Below are 22,083 nucleotides of genomic sequence, written 5' to 3'. Positions count from 1 at the left end.
CCTCCATACCACACTTGATTGTCTCCATCCTTCTTACTCCCTTTCTGCTTCCCCGTTACAGGGGCCCCTAAGGTCTTTTCTTGGGCGGTTATGGATGGGCGAGCTATGGATGGGTGAGCGGAGGGGATGCAGGAATGTAGGGCGCCTGACCTCCCGCTTTGGACCTGCTTCTTCCTCTCCCACTTCTCTCTGCATGCCCATTTTTATTTCCGCAAAACATGGCATCAACCATGAGGAAGAGAAACAGGGTGGGCGAGAGCAATCGCAGGTCCAACCTCGAGAGGCAGCTGAAGGGGACGCTCACTTAGGCAATCTGGCTTGTTTTCCCATCTCTCTAGCAGAAGGTTGACCTTCTTTTCCCCTTCCCTCTGATTTCTCCCCAGCTACGCTCACCTCATGCCGCAGCAGGTGTGTGTGTTTGTGTGTGTGTATGTGTCTAGGGTGGCACAAACCGTTCAGCGTTGTAGAAGCAGCGGTGGTGGGAAGAGTGAGGCTTCTTTGTTAGCCTCCCAGCTGGCAAAGCAGAAATTTTCACTGACTTGTTGGGCCTGGGTAGGTGGGGCGGCATTCGACTGAGTGGGCGTGGGCGTGAGTGATGTCAAGTTGGCCATGCCCACTCGGCCACATGCCTATCCATGCCCACTGAACCAGTAGTAAAAAAAATTGAAGCCAGCCTGACACACAGATACATACATACATACATACACACACACACACACACACACACACACACACACACACACACACCTTGGCGTCATCCAAATGAAGTAGGAAATTGTAGTTTGGTGAGAGTATTATCGCAGAGAGTTTCCTGAGAAAAATTAGACAGTTTAAGTCAAACCAGATTAAGAACTAGCATGCATAAATACTAGATCTCTATTTATTAATGTGAATTAGCAGCTCAGTGCAGTTAGAACAAAACAATCCTATTTATTTAATTTAATTTTCATTTTCCCTGAGTAGCCTTGGAAAACTCAAGCAGTATATTAAATAGGAATCCAGATTTTTGGCTCTTGCAAACGAAAAAGAATAGTTTTCAACTCCAAAAGATAACTGACTTTCAATGCAAGATAATCATGTTTTCTCCAAACAGGAGGAAGATGATTTGTTTATTGAAGCTGAGGTACAGACATCTAATGTGGAAATTCCAGAAGGAAATAGATGGCGGTGGTCACGACTACATAAAGAAGTTGAGTTGCAAACTTCGATTATTTCAATACCAATTGTAGAAGCAGAATCATCATCTGAGGCTGATGTTCAGATCCAGACTACATTTTCAAGCATACCTGTAGAAGCTAATGCTCGTGCACAAACTTCATTTGTCCCCCTGCGGAGCACAACCCCAGTTGATACTGATGCCCAAATCCAAACTTCATTCGCAGAATTAAGAAGACTCTGTGATGCTGAAGCTCATGTGCGAAGATTGCTTCTTTCTTTACCAGAAGAAAAGAAAGTGCAGGTGCAAACATCTTTGTTATCGTTACATGGAGAAACGGAAGCGCAGGTGCAAACTTCGCTGAGAACGGTACCTGAAGAAAAGGAAGCCCAGGTGCAAACGTCGCTGTCTTCTTTACCTGAAGAAAAAGAGGTCCAGGTGCAAACATCACTGCTGTGTTTACCTGAAGAAAAAGAGGCCCAGGTGCAAACATCACTGTCGTCTTTACCTGAAGAAAAGGAAACCCAGGTGCAAACATCACTGCTGTCATTACCAGAAAGAATGGAGGCTCAAGTACAGACATCACTATTGTCGCTACCTGAAGAAAAGGAAGTCGAGGTGCAAACCTCATTTACTTCCATATTAGATAGGGAGCCTGCAGAATTTTTGTCAGAGTTTATCCAGACCCAACCTTTGTATCTAGAATTGTTAGAGAAGATTGCATCTTTGCCAATATTAGTTGAGGCTAAAGTGCAGACTTCACCTACTGATTTGCGCATTCCTTCACAGGCAGACATACAAGTACAGACTTCATTTTCAGATTATATGTTAGAAAAGGAGGATGCATCCTCTATTGTGAATGAGCTCCAGAATGAGCTCCAGAATAAGTTGTCATTTTCCCAGTCATCACTGATGAAACCAAGCAACTTATACCCTGCATATATTAATGCTGAAGTCCAGACTTTACCTGTGGAAGCACCTCCTGGGAATGATTGGCGTACTGCTCGATTGAATGCTGAAGCCCAGGTTCAGACCTCATTTACTTCAGTGATAGAGTCACCTGAATTCCAGATACAGCCATCAGAGCTTGAATTAGAAAAAAAAGAGTGGGGAGCTCCTTTGCTCACAGAAAAGAAATCTCTCCCATTTCAATTGACTGAAGCTTCTGCACAGACATCTGACACTTTGATTCGGCAGTGGGACAAGTGGCGTTTATTACACCCACAAGCTAGTGTACAGGTCCAAACCTCAGCTATTGAATTGTTAAAGAAGCTTTCTTTACTAGCACAGCTTGAGACCATGGAACCATTTTCTGATGCTGAATTTCTAAAGAAAATTTCTTCACTATCAGTGGCTGAACCCCAGTTGCAAACGTCAAGTCATGAACTAATGCGGAAGGCTTCCTCTTGGTCAGATATTGAAACCCAAGACAGAATTTTCAGTGATGAGCATTTGAAGAAGCGTCCCTTTTCAGCACAAGAGTTACCAACCTCAGACTATGAATCTGCAACACCGTCATTCAAAAAAGAAGCTCAAGTGCAAACATCCGATTTGGAACTAATGAAAAAGCTCTCTTCTTTGTCACAGACCAAACTCCAGGAGCAGTTCTCCTCTTTATCTTTGGTTGAGGCTGAGGATGAAAACCAAGAGATAACAGAAGGAAAGGAGTACCTTATTACCCCACAAGTAATAGAAGCTCAGATTCGAAAATGGTATCAAGAGCTTCCAGAATTTCAAACATCAACTTCCCAGACTCCTTTCCAAAAAGACCATCTTTGGTCTCCAGGAGTTGACAATGAGGTACAAACATCAGATGTTGAAATTCCATTTGGAAATAGGTGGCGGGCATCGCGCCTGCAAGCTGAAACTCAAACTCAAACTCCAGGACTTGAATTGACCACAGAAGAAATAGAATCTCTTTCTCCAAAACAATCAGAACCTCGGAGACAAGCATCCTTGCTTGAAATATGGCAAGCAAGAGACTTAGCTGATGCCCGGATGCATACTTCAGTATCAGACTCACCCAAGACAGTGGACTTAACTCCTCCATTAGTAGTTGATAGTGAGGCACAAACATCACTGTTTGACATCTGGAAAGTAAAAGAACAAATGGATGCTCAAGTGCAAACTTCTGCAAGTGAATTGTCAAAGCAAGGAATTACATCTCCTTCTGCAGAACACGTAGACAATTTGACTCAGACCTCTTTTATTGATATATGGAAAGCTAAAGAATTAGTTAACATGCAGCAGCAGACATCTGAAACTAAATTAGAGGAGGCAAAAGTGGCACATTCTCAGCAGCTGAAATCTGATTTTGAAATGCAGACATCTTTGACAGATATATGGAGGAAAAAAGAACAACTGGACACCCAAGCACAAACTTCCTTTGTTGATATACTAGAGGGAAAGGAAGAATGCTCTCTTGTATCTCAGACTGGTGACGCTCAAGTGCAAACATCAGAAGCTGATATTCCTTCAAATTTGCATGCTGACTTTCAGCAGCAGACTTCACTTGAACTAGATGTGTCAGCCCCACCATCACAAATGGATATCCTGCCACAAGCCTCTCTACTTGACCTATGGAAAGCAAAAGAAGAGGCTCATCTAGTGTCACAAATGGATGCTCAGATGCAGACCTCAGATGCTGACATGGCTCAGGAGGATTTGTGGCCTCCATTTCATAGGTATGCAGATGTTCAGCAACAGACCTCACTTGAACTAGAAGAGGCAAAAATTGAAGCACCACAAACGGACACCCAAATACAAACCTCTCTCCTTGACATATGGAAAGCAAAGGAACTGAATAATGCGCAGTTGCAAACATCTTGGATTGATTTGCCAGGATCTGCAGAAAAAATTTCTATCCCTTCTGAATCTGAGATCCCAGTTCACCCATCCCTGGTTGTAAAGGCAGAATCTCTTCCTCCAGGCCAAGTCACTACCCAAGTGCAGACCTCCTCTGACGATATATGGAAGACAAAAAATCTAACAGACACTGAAATTCAAACTTCCCTATCCTATTTGACACCAACTACTGAGGTATTTCCTGCCTCACAACAGACTGAAAACTTAAAACAATCATCTACCCCTGAAATATTGAAGGTGACAGAGCCAGTGGAAGACCAAATAAAAACCACTATGACTGAATTTCCAGATATCAGTGCTAAAATCTTCCTGACTGATAAGCATGCTCCAGAGGACCTTCCAAATGCCCAGAAACAATCTCCTGGGAGCCCTCTACTAAGCTCCCCATCAGTCATAGATGAGTCATCCACCCAATCACATATGGATGCATCGCATGATCTTTCACACACAGAGGTGTCTTCTCTATTGCACATGGAGTTACCTCTTGTTCCATCACACATGGCGGTATCTCCAGCTCCTGTACACAGAGATATATCTCCTGCCCCTTTGAGTACTAAAGTGTCTCCTGCACCTTTGAGCATTGAAGAGTTTCCTACTGGGTCACACATAACTGAGTCTCCCTTTATTCCATGCATAGCTGAGTCTCGGGTTCCATCACGAACTTCCAGTCCAAGGAGACCATCAACTCCTGCATCAGGATTCACAAAAACTGAGACTTTCCGCCTAGAACACAGTAGGGCTCTGATGCAAAAATCATTGCTCGAATTATGGACCATGAGAGAGGAAGCAGTGCTTCAAATGCAAAGTACCAGTTTTGGCCTGTCTTTTGAAGAAGATTTGAGATTATTTCCAAAGCTAGTAGAGGGTCCAATGAAATTTGCAGATGTTAAAATACAAGAAAGGGAAAAATTAGATCAAATTTCTACAGTGGAAAGGAAGCCAAAACCTACTCTATTTACTGAAGCTCAAGTTCAGACCTCATATGTTGATATACCACGAGGAAAAAAATGGCGTTCATCTCGCATATGTACAGAGGCACAGGTGCAAACCTCTTCACACGAAATCCGTGTGAAAGACAGGATTTCAACTATACGTGATCATACAGTAGCCAAAAGGTTAGGAAAAGGAGACTGTTTTATTATAACTTTATGCCATGCATTACATTTTTAAAACATTTTTCTAGGACTAACAGATACATAGATGAACAGAAGCCATAGTATGGCTTGATTAAATGATTTGAGATTGCAGATCAAATATTTAATGTTAAGGCACTTCTATAAAAATTACTCTTAGTGCACACCAAGCTATAGAGAAAGATTTTAGATACACTTCTGATTTTTGTTTTGAATGTGCAGACAGTTTTATATGAGTTGTAAAAGAATTTATAAGAAAATAGGGGTTCTTACATTTTATATGGCATTGGATTTTTCCACTCCCATTCAGTCAAGTCCTGTTCTTGGAGATTGCCTGGATAATCCTCTGCAGTATTTTGGCAAGATTTTTCAGAAGTGGTTTGACATTGCTTCCTTCCTGAGAAGATGGTTAGAATGCAGTACTGCTGGCTACTTCTGCTGATCACCAGCTGCCAGCAGTTTGGCAGTTCTGCTCTTACTGGCTCAAGGTTGACTCAGCCTTCCATCCTTTCAAGGGCGGTAAAATGAGGACCCGTGTTGGGGGCCATATGCTGACTCTGTAAACTGCTTAGAGAGTAAAGCACTGTGAACAGTATATAAGTGCTATTGCTAAGACACAGAGAGAGTGACTGACCCAAGGTTACCCAGCTGGCTCCGTGTGCCTAAGGTGGAACTAGAGAGTATAGTTTCTAGCTTGATGCCTTCACTACACCTGATTCTCTATGGGTGGATAGGAAAGAATTCTGGATCACTGAATGTGGCCCTTAACTGAGTGATGAAGTTTTCAAACACAGCTATGATACTCTATTTTCCTACCCAGTTGCAAACTCCTTATCTTAATTTCTCTGAAATCAAAGCACAATGAGGGAAAACACATATACTTTTATCTTCTGGAGAAAAGTAATAATCTTCCCAGTAGCTCTGTATTACTGTGAGGTTGGGATACCACATATTTTCAGAAGTCTCATGAGAACATTGCTGATCACTGTTAGCTGTTAAGTAGATTGTATAATCCCTGATTCCCTTTCCTGCAGATTTAAATTATGCAACCCAGAATCATATTCAGATGTTGATCAATGCTACATGTTGATGTAACAAAAAAGTAGTGTGAAAAATTCCTGTGAAGTTGTTTTCTCGATTCATATGTTAGAGCTGACCCAACATTTCATAGTCCATAGTCACTAGATCAGAATTATGAATAATTTGAAATTTAATTCAGATCTTCCTGGCCTCAGTTTAGTATTCATTAACTATGGGCTATTTAATATGTCTGCTGAATTACTTTTGAAAATCTCAGTTTGTTTTTGTCCAGCAAAATCCTGATAGGGTAAACAAAAGTAGTTTTGAGCTAAGTGTAGATTTTTATATTTATTGTGAAATTATCTCAATATGAAAGATAGTAAAGATGCTAGGAAAGCATATTATAGTTCAGTGATGGCAAACACTTTTGTAAATGCATGCCAAAATTGTATGTGTGCGTGCGATAGCATGCACGTTCCCCACACCCACAATGCAGGGCACCCTGCCCACCTGTGCATGCACGCACGACTCCCCTTGCATGCATGCACGACCCCTCCGCTGCACAGAGGGGGAGTTTTCACCCTCCCCAGACTTCAGGAAAGCCTCTGGAGCCTGGATCCATTTCTAACTTCCAGAGGGCTGGAGAGGCCTTTTTCGCCCTTCCCAGGTTTCAGGAAAGTCTCCAGAGCCCGGAGAGGGCAAAAAATAGGCCCAACCGTCCAACCAGAAGTTTGGAAGCGGGATCTAGTACAATAATGTAATCTTTACTCAGACTAATAATTTATTCTTAGATTTCAATGCAGTATGATAAATGAGACACTTATATTATACATAGGAAAGTTTTGTTCAGAAACAGGTTTGTTGAGGTATTGTTTCAAAGCAGACAAAGCTTGTTGGATTGAAGATGAGAAATGAGCATAGAACATAGAAAGTAGATTCTTTCTAATCTAATTTTAGATTTATTAAAAAGTGTTTTTTTTTCATTCTAAGACATGAAGGGGACTAAACAATTTCTTTTTACCCCCCCCCCCCAAATTTCTGGAACAGCAGAGTACCTAAAGGACCAAGGCAAGCACCACCACTGTCTGTGCACCTACACATAAAGATGGCGTCAAAGCGTTAACCTAACAGTGAAAAAAATAGTGAATACTTAAATTTAAAGAAATAAAAGATTACCAAATACTACAAGCGTAAGCAGTGATTTTGTCTGTAGGCAATGTGCAAGCTTACATTTTTGTGATGCATGTGAAAAAACATGAATGTTTGAAATTTTTAAAAAAATCATATTTGGTGATCAATATGTGAAACAAAGCTGCCAGTAGAAAACTGAAGTAGCATAACAATCTCTGATTCCCTGCTGACTGCTTTACGTCACACTTTATACAGGAGACAGTGCAGAGTTGTCATTTTATATTACCTGAGGACGAAGATCGAACAGTTTGCAGTTGGTCGACTTTGTCTGATAAGAAAGCCAGTTACATTTTTATTCTTTCAGTTTATCACGTTATTATTCCCATCACTTTGATGGGCTGTGTAGGTGTATTAGCTGATCTCAAACAGTGGGTCATTGGTTTAAAACTGTAACCAGACTTTCTACTCTACCTAGAAACACTTTCTTGAGCCACTGTGCACATACTCTCCAACCAGCTAAGTTACCTGCTGCATCCCAAAATTAAGGACCGTATCCTTACCCATATTCAATGCCAACAGTCATTACTAAAGGAAGATGCCAACAAAATCCAGAGACTGGGTCCATGTGATGGAGGAATAATCAAATTGATAAAACATATTCTGTATCACCCTTTCTATACACATTCAAGGAATTATTATTTTCATTCTTTACTAAATATCTTGGTCATTTTAATTTGTTTATCTTAAAATGTTGTCATTTTTATAAGATCAATCTGATTTTATCTCCTTAATTATTGTTATATAGTCTTACATAATATTCACAGAATATTAACACTATTAATTATTAGCATTAATAATATTAATAGTAATTGTTTTTAGATATATTATTTTTCCTTTCATCTTAATTAATTGTGATTCTTGTGTTTTATAAACTGGTCTATGATAGCCAGATACCTTGATTGCTATGCTGAAAATATTCAGGACAAAAATAGTCCCAATGCTGACCTACAATGCAGAATTGTAGATTAATGAATCTACCCTACTTGAACAAGTTCAGACCCATTTTTTAAGATGCATGCTGGGAATGGATAAGAACATATCTGTTCTTGCAGTTAGTGTAGAAACAGGTAATTCCTTACATAGTAATCTAATAAAGTTTTCACATATTGACAGAAAACATTTGATCTATTTCTGAAAACATGCTTAAAAGAACAGATAAGTATGGCCCAGGCCAATTCCGAGTCAACCAACTTTTTAAAGTTATTTTACAACATAGATTTTCCAATCAACATCTACATCCAATGGCCTCCCTACTCAAGAGGAAGATCTGAATTCTTGGGCTCCATGGCCAGCTATAGGCTCCTTTCATCACTTGTCATATTTTGAGAGAACTTGCATCTGCAGTTCAGTCCAATTCATTCCATATCTTTTAATTCATCATATGCCTCCATTAGACTTAAATATTTATTACCCCTTTCAGAAGAAACAGTCCACTGGGATCTCAACTAGAAATTGTCATATTTTCCAGTAGAATCGAGGGAGGGGTTATGCGTGGGTTTTGTCACAGCGTGATTAGTCCATAAACTGAGGGAAATTTCTTTAATATTCCGCCTTTTCCCACTGGCTCCCAGTTTCCTCTCAGGCTTTTGGTCCAAGCACTGCTTTGGCTCTTAGGTAGGAAAATTACTGTTAATTGACTATATTTAATTAATTGATTCGATAGATTGGATACTCTAAATTTTAAATTTATCTCAGCTGCGGCCCTAGGGGCAGTCTTTTCTTCCTTGTGCAGGATAGGAGAGCCCCTTGGGGCACCTTCCTCCTACTGTGCGGGCCAGAGCCCTGTCTGATTCCCGGGCCAGTGGGGGTGATGGGCTTCAAAGCACAGCTTACCGGGAGCTTGCTGTGAGCCCAAGGGAATAAGCCGCATATTTAAAAGTAGCAAACCGCGGCTTTTTTTCTGGTGCTGACAGCCTCCTCATGGCGAACGGCACTTCTTTGATCATTCCGTTCCCCTATTACTCCATGTACTCGCTGCCTTCTGCTGCGCCGACCCCGCTCAGCATAGGAGCCACAGTGATTAAAAAGACAAGCCGCGGCTGTTCCGATCCTCCCGGCAGCGTGATCAGAGGCTCCGTTGGCCATTTTGAAAGTGCCACGTGGAGGCGGCCATTTTCTGAACCACGTGGTCATCCTTAGCCCACTGCATTGCGGCCACTGATCGAGGCTGGCAGGACTTTAAACTGAACGCAGGCTCACAGCTCCCACGGGCCCAGGCACCTGTGGAATCTATAGTGTCCTTGATACCGGACACGTGAGTGAATAAGATGGCAGCAAGATCTGAGCTTCCTCAGGCCCCATTAGAGGACCCTAATGGAGGCAGGAAAGACCAATTAGATAGGCCCAGAACCAGGGCCGCAGTTTCAACCCCATGGCTGATCAACGCCCTTCCAGAGCCGCAACAAGAGATGAGCTTAGACAGAGGGCTCTGGAGAAAACTATGCCCGGGCAGAAAAGCAGGCCCAGGTCACTATGTCCAACTTGGCCAGCAGTTCTAGATCCCCTATCAGGCCCTCATCCCTTCACTCAGGCTCCCCAGAGGTTTCAGCCCTTCTTCCCCTTCAGTCTCCCCTACTAGATCCCACAGGTACTCAAGCCAAGGAGCTTCTCCTTTCCCTTCTATCTCCGGCCTTCCATCTTTTCAAATCCTGACAACAGCTCAAGCTCTATAATTGCCAGCTATCGATACCTCAGTAGCAGCTCTGGTTTCTTCCTCCTCCATAATCTCTGGGGACGCAGCTGATAAGATGAAGCCAGAGGACAAGCGTGCGGAACTTACCTTACATAAGAACTTTAATGCTTCCACCTGGGCATCAAATCGGTGGCAGCAGCTTCTTACTTTAACCACATGATGGTCATGTGGCTCTGTCAACTCCAGAACTGTATTCAGATCCAGGATGAGCGACTGCATCAAGATATAACTAAAATCATAGCAGCCTCTCAATTCTTGGCCAACCTTAGATGCCATTAAATATGCCTCCAGTGCTCTAGCCACATCATTAACCTCCCGACAATTGTTATGGTTGCGCAGTTGATAGATGGAAAACAAGGCCAAATGGAATCTGGCGGTGGCCCCTTACACAGGCAATCTTTTTGGGGAAGCACTAGATCCTATCTTAATAGAGAACAAGGATAAGAAAAAGGTTCTTCCCTGCAGGGTTTCTGAAACCGGCGTAGGTGTGCTCAGTGGCGGTGGGTCGCCTGGCTTGGGATCTCTGCAGCCGGTGTGGGTGTGCCCAGCAGCAGCTTCCCACTACTCCCCTTGAATACTGTCGGCTCCCCCCCCCCCGTGAACATGTCATCTTGTTCCATCTCCACCTGATGTCACCCCGTTTGGTTGATGCCACACTCTCCTCTATGCTATACTTAGACAGAACTTTATTCCCTTTGGGAACTCCCCCTTTCCCGGAGATGGCCTTTTTGCCTATCAGGACATTTCCTTAATGATAGATCTTGGGATCCCAAGAGATGGCATGCGCAGAAAAGACTTCTTAGGTTTTTTTTTTACAGGAGTTTTAAAATCAGATTTTAAAGGGGGCAGGGGGGTTGATATGGATTGCTCAGACAGGCTTGGCGGGGGGGAGTCTGCCAGGGCACAGGCCAAAGCTAAATAATGAGCGTGGGTCAGGAGTGCTGGGAAGGGTTGGTATTCCGGGGGAGACATTAAGCTATTCCATTGGGGGGGGGGGTTCACCATCTCTACTGTTTGTGGGGGCCGAGGGCCAAATTATGTTCGGGGTACATGGGTCCGCTGTTTAAAAGCGATCGCGCATTCTGACCCTCATCACCCTTCTCACACCCCTGGGTGCTCGGGATTACAGCACCCTGGTCTCCGGCTGGTGTCGCTTAATGCCAGGTCCATGGCACATAAGGCTCCCCTCATTTACAACCTCATACAGAGGGTAGAGCGGACCTGGCGTGCATTACGGAGACCTGGTTGGGCCATGAGGGGGGTGTTCCCCTTAGTGAATTATTCCCACCAGGCTTCCGGGTGTTTCACCAGCCGAGAGCCCAGGGCAGGGGTGGGGGGAGTGGTGGTGGTTATTAGGGAAAGTCTCAGACCTCAGGAGGTCACTGTGCCTCAGATTGGTGGGTGTTAGTCCCTTTTTGTGAAATGGGGCCTTGGAGTTCAGGTGGGCCTTTTTGTTACATACCTGTCTCCCTGCTACGTTTCATCAGCTCTACCGGAGCTGCTGAATGTGTTAGCTGGATTGGCGATTGATTTCCCCAGGCTTATGATCCTGTGGGATTTCAATCTGCCTTCCATTGGCGAGACATCCGAGTCACCTCGAGAGTTCATGGCTTCCATGATGGCTATGGACCTAACTCAGTTAATTCAAGATCCCACCCATAATGGGGGACACACGGTCGACCTGATTTTTGTCTCTGGGCAGTAGATGAATGATCTAGATTTAGGGGATATTTGTATCCAACTCTTGTCATGGTCGGATCATCTCCTCATCAGGCTTGACTTCCATACTGCTACCCCTCACCACAGGGAGGCGGAACCAACTAGATGGTTCCGCCCCAGGCACCTGATGGACCCTGAAAGGTTCCTGATGGAGCTTGGGACTTTTCCTGAATCCCTTGCTCACAACTCGACCGAAGCCCTAGTGGAAGCCTGGGATAGGGCGGTCACTGGGGCTTTGGATCGTGTTGTGCCTTTGCAGCCTCTGACCCGGTGTCGATCCTGGGTAGCTCCCTGGTTTACCGAGCAGTTTCTGGGAGATGAAACGCCGGAAAAGACGCCTAGAGAGTGGTTGGAGTGCCAGCCGGTCCAAATCTGATCGAATACTAATAAGAATTCATATTAAATCCTACTTAGTGGCAATAAAAGCGGCAAAATTGCAACATTTTTCCGCTCTTATCGCGTCTGCAGATAACTGCCCAGCCGCCCTGTTTAGGGTGACCCGCTCCTTACTTAACCAAGGAGCTGGGAAAGACCCCTTGCAGGGTAGGGCTGAAGAATTTGTTCAGTATCTGCAGGATAAAATCGCTCAGATCCGGACAGGCTTGGACTCTGACTGGGTAGATTCGGGTGAGTCGACGGGTATGAATCTTGTGGAGATCATCTGGGATGAGTTTGACCCTGTGACCCCCATGGGCATGGACAGGATTATGGGGAGACTCAATGCTGCCACTTGTGTGCTGGACCCGTGTCCCTCTTGGTTAGTCTCGGCTTCCTGGGAGGTGACACGAGGCTGGCTCCAAGCGATTACCAATGCTTTGTTGAGAGAGGGGTTCTTTCCCACCACCTTGAAGGAGTCGGTGGTGAGGCCCCTCCTTAAGAAGCCTTCCCTGGACCCAGCTCCTTTAGCCAACTATCATCCGGTCTCCAACCTTCGCTTTGTAGCAAAGGTTGTCGAGAGTGCGGTAGCCTGTCAGCTTCCTCAGTCCCTGGATGAAGCTGTCTACCTGGATCTGTTTCAAGTCGGGTTTCAGACCCAGATACAGCATGGAAACTGCATTGGTCGAGTTGGTCAATGATCTCTGGCGGGCCCGGGACAGGGGTTGCTCTTCTGTCCTGGTCCTATTAGACCTCTCAGCGGCTTTCGATAACATCAAGCATGGTATCCTACTGCGACGACTCGGGGGGAGTGGAGAGCATTGTTTTATGGTGGTTCTCCTCCTACCTGTTGGATCGGTCGCAGTTTGTGTTGACTGGAGGGCAGGGATCGACCCCGAGGCACATCACTTGTGGGGTGCCCCAGGGGTCGGTTCATTCACCCCTCCTGTTCAACATATATATGAAACCACTGGGTGAGATCATCCGTGGTTTGGGGGTACAGTATAATCAATATGCTGATGATACCCAACTTTTCATCTCTATCCCAAACCACCCAAATGATGCCCTCAACGTGATGTCCCAATGCTGGAGGCTGTGCAGATCTGGATGGGGCGGAACAGGCTCAAGCTCAAACCCTCCAAGACTGAGTGGCTGTGGTTTCCGTCATCCTGATTTGTGCATCCTGTTCAATCTTTGATGATAGGGGGAGAAATTTTAGCCCCCTCAGAGAGGGCCCGCAATCTGGGCGTCCTACTGGATACGCAGCTTAGTTTAGAAGAACACCTGATGGCAGTGACCGGGGGGGGACTTTTACCAGGTTCACCTGGTACGTCAGTTGCGCCCCTTTCCTGGATCGGGATGCTCTGTGCACAGTCACTCATGCCCTCGTCCTTTCTCGCCTGGACTACTGTAACGGTCTCTACATGGGGCTGCTCTTGAAGAGCTCCCGGAAGCTTCAACTCCTCTCTGGCTAGAGGCCCTGAAGATTGGTTCATGGGCAGAGAGACACTTGGCATCACTGGTGTCGGAACACATCTTGGGCAAGTCCAATCATCAGGCCGACTGGCTGAGCCAAGCAACCCTCAACAATGGCAAGTGGCAACAACTCCTGCCCAAGTTGTTCCAGAAAATCTGCCGGCAGTTAGGCACCCTGCGAGGGGGTTTATTTGCTACCCCAGCGAACTCTCAGCTGCCGAGGTTCTTCTCCTGCTTCCATACTTGAACTGAGGAGGGTGCAGACGCCCTCAGGAGCAGATGGCCGCCAAGCCTACTTTATTCCTTTCCCCCTATTCCACTTATACCCGGGACCCTCAGGAAGGTAGTGACAGAGATGGCGTACATCATCATTCTGGCCCCCAATTGGCCCAGGAGGTCCTGGTTTGCGGATCTAGTCCAACTATCAGTCTCCCTTCCATGGAGGATTCCTCGGGAGGAGATTGTCTTGTGCCAGGGGGTCCTGATCCCTCCGGAGCCCCAGTGCCTCCACTTGACTACCTGGCACTTGAGCAGTGACTTCTGAAGAATGCTAACCTGTCCTCCAAGGTCATAGCAACCATTGAGGTCTCAAGATGCCTGTCGACCACTCGGATCTACAATTCCATGTGGTTGGCATTTGTCAAGTGGTGTACACCGCTAGTTATCTGCCCCACCGAAGCCTTGGTGGTCCAGATTCTCGAGTTCTTACAGAAGTGGTTAGATGGAGGCCTCTCCCATAACACCCTGCATCACCAGGTGGCTGCATTGTCATCTGTTCTTGGGGGGGGAGGGTAACTCCACTCTCTCTCACCTCCCCTTGATTAAGTGGTTCCTAAAGGGAGTGGAAAACCTCAGGCTTCCCCCAATACACAGATTTCCCACCTGGGACCTCCCCCTTGTGCTCAAGGCCCTGACAGGAGCACCATTTGAACCCCTGCGAACGGTCCACCTTAGATTACTATCCCTCAAAGTGGCTTTCCTAGTCACAGTTATGTCGGCCAGATGCATTTCAGAACTGGGCGCCCTATCATCCGGGGATGATCTTTGCCAATTCCATCAGGACAGGATGGAACCCACATTTCTCCCAAAGGTAAACGCTCCATTCCACAGGGCACAAGAAATCATTTTACCTAATTTTTGTCCGGCCCCTTCTCACAAAAGGGAGTGCCTCCGGCACCGACTGAACATTCACTGCGCCTTGCACATCTATGTTAGGCAAACGTCGGGGGTATGCAAATCCAAGGCTCTCTTTATCTCTTTTCAGCCAGGTCCTTAGTAGCCAAAGTGTTCTCAGCCACCATTGGCAAGTGGCTGAGGGTGGCCATTGTAACAGCTTATGAGGCATCTGGTCAGGCCCCTCCCACAGGGATCACGGCCCATTCCACCCGGAGTGCCGTCACCACGGCGGCGTGGGCCACCAGGGCTCCATTCGAAGACATTTGCCAGGCAGCCACTTGGTCATCTCTGACTCCTTTTATCCGTCACTACCGACTGGATGCATTCGCCTCTGCGGAGGCGTCCTTTGGCCGCAGGATCTTGCAGCGGGTGGCAGCTGCCCCTCCCCCTGTATCCTAATTTTCCCCTCCCTGGGACTAAGTTTGGGTATGTCCCACGAATAACCCCTCCCTCGATTCTATTGGAAAAAGAATGTTGGTCCTTACCTGAACGTGTCTTTTCAGTAGAATAGAGGGAGGGGTTACAACCCACCCTAATTAGTGTTAGAGATAGGTCAGGTGGAGGGTCTGGAGGTCCCTTGGCCTTCTTGTGTTTTTGCAGGTGCAGTCCATCGACATCGAGGAAACTGGGATCCAATGGGAAATGGCGGAATATTATAGAAATTTCCCTCAGTCTATGGACCAATCAGGCTGTGACAAAACCCATGCGTAACCCCTCCCTCTATTCTACTGAAAAGACAGGTTCAGGGCTGCAATGCATAGATTTACATAGAATTGCTAAGTTTATAACTAAGAGAGTGGTTCTATGAAGCTGATACAAAGAACAAGTTGAGGTACATGGTAAGGGAGATTTATTTATCCAATTACTGTCTCTGCATTAACTCTCTTAGTTATAAACATTTGTATAACTCTCTTAGTTATAAACATTTGTATTTTATCAATTAATTTCATCCTATCTTATTCCAAAAATAGACTATGCATTTTATTTTATTAGCACTACAACACTAATCAATAACTGGTCTTTGATCAAGTAAAGAGTAATTTGATATGAATGCTGTAAATGCTTCAATTTGCTGGATCATTTTTTTTAATTTTTTTTTATTTGAGAAAAACTATAATTTCAATTGCTGCAATATTTCCTGATAATTCTACTATGGTAGTTAATATATGATTCAAAATAGAGATAGAATATTGCATTACATCAATACATCTTAATTAAATTGTAACATTTGCCATTTACTTATAATTGAACATGTGCTCCGGCCAAAAATAAAAGAGTAGTGAAAGAGATGAAGTAAATTGAAATGTGTAGCATACTTATTTTAGATAAACATATCTAGAAAAAAGTTACAATCTACTTTCATTGAGTTTAAGATAGATTACCATTAATTAAATAATGAATGAAACAATCCATAATACACAGTTTATGATTTTTAGTACTTAATTTTTTATTTTGAGGGGTGGTGGTCATCTTTTGTGCTCTAGTTCTTACAGTGTTGATTCATCTGTAGCTCAGTGATTTTTTTTTGCCAAACTTCTCTCTACCCATTGGTATTTGCCATTGCATGTCTATTTAACACACTTAAGGGAAATTTTTACTCTAGAAAACTGTGTTGGGTTTTCTGGGTTTCTGCAGGGTGAGGTGGAAAAAAATGCACTTTATTTATTTAATGTTAAATTGTTTGCCACCCATCTTGCTGCAAGTATGATATGCAAATGCTATAACTTAATATATTTGTATTGAATGGGCATGAGTTTATGACCATGTTATCAATGCATGAATCCCTTGCTAGAAGAAGTGACTTTACTGTGCATACAGTAATATACAATGAATATAAAATTCCTATATGGATGCCTTTGGTATTTGTTCCCATTTATGGTTATCAGAAACATGTGAGGTTTATTTTGTTCTTCTAATCATGCTAATCCAATCCACTTTAAGAATGTAATCGCAGTCACTAAATCAATGAAGCATAGCGTATCATTATATCCTGGTGAATATTCTTTTGTCCAGTTCTCACATTTCTCATTTTCCATTTAAGACCTCTATTCATAACAAATCTTACTTAAGTTTCTTTTTTCCTTTGCACTGTGGGAAAAAAACTGTCAGAGAGGAAAGAAGCAAGGAGGACAATGAAGAATAGGTAAATTTAAAACTTTTGTTTTAAAAAGAGTTATTGTTTGTTAATATGGTTTTAATTAAAGTAAAAACTAGCTACTTAAAATTTTGTACTAATATTTTAAAAGAAAATATATATCTTGTATATATGTACTTGATAACAAATATTCACATCCTGGCTTTTTGTCTTTGTCTCTGGATTTGTGAATTTGGATGGGGAAAGAATGTCAATTGAGGGAATAAAACTATAGATGGATTGATGCAGATCATGGAAAATAGCTCTGGAACTTCAGCCTTTCAGAAGGTGAAATTCACTAATATTTTAGCTAGATCCCGAAGATTAAGAATTATTCTATAAACTAAACTAAACTAACCTGAAATGTTTTTATCTAATCTGAGCCATGTCTAATGTCTAATCAAAGCCACCTCATACCAAAGGTTTAGCATAGCAAAGAAAATTTTAGGAATGTGGATTCTGATAGACATCAAATATTTAATATGTGTGATATTTATGTATCTATATAGTCCTGCTTATTTGTCTTCTTAATAAAACTAAAGTCTCCTGTTTCTATATAGCAAGAAGCCAATCTGTAGACAGGATTGAATTTATTCTGGTTATTCTTATGGTGCAAATTTGGCACATTCAGTTTGTGATACTGGGGTTCCCCCCCGCCCCAGCTGTCATTGTATGTACTTTGGAATACATTTCTCCAGATGGGCATTTTTGTTTGCAAGTTACATTTTGTCTAATTCATAAGTTTATACTCCATTTTTAAACATTAAAACATTTTTGTATAGATTTTTCCTAGCTGGGTAATCGGATTTTGGTAGAATGCAAGTTTGGTGAATTTTGGATATGACTGATAATTAAACATCAATTTCCATTAAATAATTAGATAGATTTGCATTTCCAAATGTATAAAATACTTCCCCCTCCATCCCTATATCTTTCTACAGTTTTTTTAAAAGAATAAGCAATCTTGCTGAATTCTTCCCACCCCTTCCCCAGTTTTCATAAGCAAGTAATTCAAATAGTCAGTTGCTCTGTGCTTTCCCAGCTAAGGTTACACTCATTACATGTATGGGGATGCTTTTTCATTGCCAATGCTTGAGGCAGGAATGTCCCCATCCATAATTTTTGCAATTCAAAAGTTTGTACAGCTTCAACATGTTAGCTTTAGTAGATCTTGATTTTTTCATGTTCATAAATTATTAACTTCTATCACATTTCAGACTAAAGCCAAGGATACTATTAGACACATTTATTTTCAGACAATACTTCTTTAATATCTGCTGTTATTTTATAAAACAAAAACAATTTTTTGGAAAAAAAAAACCTTCAAACATTCATAAAAATTCTTATTAGGTTTAGGTTAGATAATCACGATTCTTCTGATGAATTGGGATTTGTTTGCCATTTATTAAAACCCCTTGAGCCCGCTGCTGGGCCATGGCCTATTGGCAATCAGGCTGTGCAAGCGGCAGGTGAGTGTGTAAGAACACAAAGGTGCATTTGCGTGAGCAGCATATACACAAAACCATCTTCTCTCCCCCCCCCTCTACTCCCCCAGCGGCTGCTGCTGCCAGGTCACAAAGACTGAAAGGTTGGAGACCGCTGATTAATAATACTATTAAATAAGGTAGTTGTCGGTCAAGATGATAGCTTCCATCTTCTTGTAAAATCTATAAATCAAACTTCCATTGATTTTTGTCTTCTTTTTTTCATGTTGTACTTATTTTATTTGTATTACTTTACATTTCCAACAAACAGTGTGAGATCTAGGTACAATTATTTAAACAGTCATAATCTACATATTGGTTATTATATTCATCACAATAATATTAATAGTATAACTATATATCAATATAGTTTCAATAATACATAACATCTTCATCATCAAATTCTCTCCACATTAACATTTCCTTTTTTTAATATCTCGTCCTTTCTAACTTCTGTTTCTATTGTCTAATCATTGTAAAGTACCTCCTATGTCAACAATATTCAGTTTCTTCTTTATCCTTAATAATGAGAGTTAATCTGTCCATTTATGCACATTCTAATATTTTCTTAATTACACTCTCATTTGACGATATCTCATCATTTTTCCACATACAATTGCGCACATACAATTCTAGCTGCAGTTAATATTTGTAAGACCAGATATATAGTTTTTTAATCATATTTTTCCAGTAGAATTACCCAACAGAAATATCTCATGTTTCAAATCAATATGCTGCTTTATCATTTTTTCCAACCAAGTATGTATTTTTATCCAATATTTTTTAGCTTTTGGGCAAGTCCATCACATGATAGAATAATCTGAGTGGTTGATTACACTTCCAACATTTGGTAGATTTATTTTTATGCATTTTAGCCAATCTTGCCGGTGTAAAGTACCATCTATAAAACATTTTGTACAAATTTTCTTTGTATGCAGTTGACATAGTCAATTTAACATTTCTATCCCATAGTTTCTGCCATTTGTCTAATACTATTGTATATCCAAAGTTTTTGGCCCAGGTAATCATTGTCTCTTTTACCTGCTCACTTTCAAGTTTAATACTGAGTATATAACCATATAATTTCTTTATCAGTTTATCATCTGTTCCATTTCAATAGTAACTATCTAATTCTTTTAAGTTTATTAAAACCATACATTTTAGCATCTTTCTCATAGTGCGATTCTATCTGCATTTGTGGCCACCCTGCGATATCTATCCCTTGAGTACTAAGTTCTTGTTTAGTTTTTAATTCCTCTTCATTATTCAAAATGTCTCTGTATCTTACAAATTTTTTTATATTAATAACATTAGGATGTACCAATGCCTCCATAGTGGAAAGCCAGATTGGTATTTTCGAATAGTGTAGTTCTTTTATTTTAATCCAGACTGATAACAATACATTTCTAACATGTCTCTGGAAATAGCTATGTATCTTATTCTTCCCATACCATAAAAAGACGTGCCAACCTAGTTGAAGATCATGCCTTCTAATGTTAATAATATTGTATGCCTCAAACTAATCCATTCTTTCACCCATGTGAATATCAAGGCCTGGTAGTATAATTCCCAATCTGATAGTCAAAACCCCCCTCTTGTTTTGGTTTCTTGCAGTATTTTCAAGCCTATTCTTGCTTGCTTTCTTAGCCAAACAAACCTTAATATTATTTTATTTAATTCTTCAAAATATTTTTTCTCCATCTTTATTGGTATCATTTGAAACAAGTATAGTATTCTTGGCAAAATGTCAGCTCAGACACAAGGAGAGAAATGAGATACACGACAAGAGAAAGGAACACTCTCTAATGGCCATCTATATAGCGTGACCCGTCAAAAGCGCGGACGGCAAAAGCGCGATCGACAAAATCGCGCCTTTGACGTCATCACAGCGCGACGAAAAAGATCGAAAAATTCAAATAAAAATTAATAAAAATTAAATTAAAGCAAGCCGATTCACATAAAGGTAAGGGTTAGGTTTAGGGTTAGGGTTAGGGTTGGGTTAAGGGTTAGGGTTAGCTTTAGAGCGTTAGCGTTAGCGTTAGGGTTAGGATAAGGGTTAGCGTTAGGTTTTTCGTTACTTTAACGGTTAGGTTTAGGTTTAGGTTTAGGGTTAGATTAAGAGTTAGGTTTAGGGTTAGGTTTGGGGGGCTTAGGGTAAGGTTTTCACTTTATTTTTACATTTTTCGATCTTTTTCGTCGCGCTGTGATGACGTCACAGCGCGCTTTTGTCGAGCGCAATTTTGTCCTACGCGCTTTTGTGGTGGAACCCTATATAGACCTCTTAAAAGGGTAAATGACTTGTGTGGACCCCATCAGAGTCTTAAAGAGATGATACATGTATTGCAGGGATGGGTTTCAAATTTTTTAATAATGGTTCTGTAGACGTGCCTTGTTTGGTGGGTGTGGCTTGATGGTCATGTGATTGGTTGGTTATGTGACTGATTATCCCCACCCGAATGAAGAATGAATGTTGAGTACTATTTTAACTCTTATGTATTGTTTTATGTTTATTGTTTATACCCCCCTCCCTATTTTATGTAAGCCGCCCTGAGTCCCCGCGGGGAAAAGGGCGGCCTATAAATATTAATAAATACTCAAAATACTCAAATATTGGTCATGTGACTCGGTGGGCATAGCTGATTGGTCATGTGACTGGGTGGGTGTGGTCAACTTGATGTCATTCCCATCAAGGAGCACCTTGCCTCGCCTCAACGAGACCCCAACGAGATACAGTTTCTCTGTCTATTTATTTACTACTAAACATCCAAAATACACTATTTAATCCTATGTATATATGCCATATGTGTACATACATATTATATAGTATAGAGTGTATATTATAGGCAAACAAAAAGATACATTATCTACTATATATACTGTTTGTGTATGTACACACACAAACACAGACACACACAGAGAGCTCTTCTAAAACTATACACATTGAACCTCACTTGCTGCATTTGGAAAAAAAACACCCAAAGTCCACTTTCTGCCACAAATTTAACTATAACTTCTGTACATTAGAACATTACACACACCTTCAGATGTTATTCCCTAGCTTGTACATGACTGATATGTGGTGAAAATGTGAAAACTCACTTAACAACACTCTTGCTTAGCAACCAACATTTTGGACTCAATTGTGGTCATAACTCAAGGACTATCTCTGCCTTTCTCTGCACGGCAGCCTTGTCCTAGTAAACTCTTTCCCCTTTCTGGCAATTTCCCTCTCTGTTAGAGGCACAAAAATAATCCTGATGATATAAGGTTTCCTGCTGGGGCAGGAGGTTGGACTAAATGACCTCCGAGATCCCTTCCAGCCCTGGATTGCTGTGCTGTTTCAAAGCGTCTTCTAAAGCCAGGTCTAGTGCCAAGGTTAGCAGTACTTCCTTCCTCTCCTTTCTCTCTCTCTCTCATCCTTCCTTCCTCTTTCTTCCTCTTTCTTCCTCTTTCTTTTTTTCTCTTCCTTTCTTCCTCCATTCCTTTTTCTTTTCTCTCTCTTTTTATTTCTTTTCTCTCTCTCTCACTCACATTTTAGGAATCACATCTAAAGGCCCTCTAGAAGTCTTATTCAAAATTGATTACACACCAGGCTGCCATTACTACCGGTTCAGAGAGGTATGCCGAACTGGGCCGAACAGATAGGAACTCATCTCTGATGT

General features: G+C 42.2%; 1 protein-coding gene across 3 annotated transcripts in view; it reads left to right on the top strand.

Annotated features, from left to right (window-relative positions):
• The window catches only part of LOC106554926 (UDP-glucuronosyltransferase 2A1-like), a 71,819-nt gene that overhangs the window by 39,135 nt on the left and 10,601 nt on the right, over positions 1-22,083 (top strand). The window contains exons 4-5 of one of the 3 annotated variants that reach the window (XM_087713238.1): positions 1,094-5,136; positions 7,225-7,356. The exons of 1 other annotated variant lie outside the window; for it this stretch is intronic. In XM_087713238.1, the coding sequence (XP_087569364.1) occupies positions 1,094-5,136; positions 7,225-7,297 (4,116 nt within the window). In that variant the 3' untranslated portion in view covers positions 7,298-7,356. Of the gene's footprint in view, positions 1-1,093; positions 5,137-7,221; positions 7,357-22,083 lie in introns of those variants that run through there. One more of the 3 variants, XM_087713237.1, reaches the window with a different exon arrangement.

This window comes from Thamnophis sirtalis, unplaced genomic scaffold, assembly GCF_051295495.1.
Source record: "Thamnophis sirtalis isolate CommonGarterSnake01/CBP01778 unplaced genomic scaffold, rThaSir2_p1.2 scaffold_4, whole genome shotgun sequence".
Lineage (NCBI taxonomy): Eukaryota > Metazoa > Chordata > Lepidosauria > Squamata > Natricidae > Thamnophis > Thamnophis sirtalis.
The sequence above is the reverse complement of the archived record's forward strand: the minus strand, read 5'-3'. Positions and strand labels throughout refer to the sequence as shown.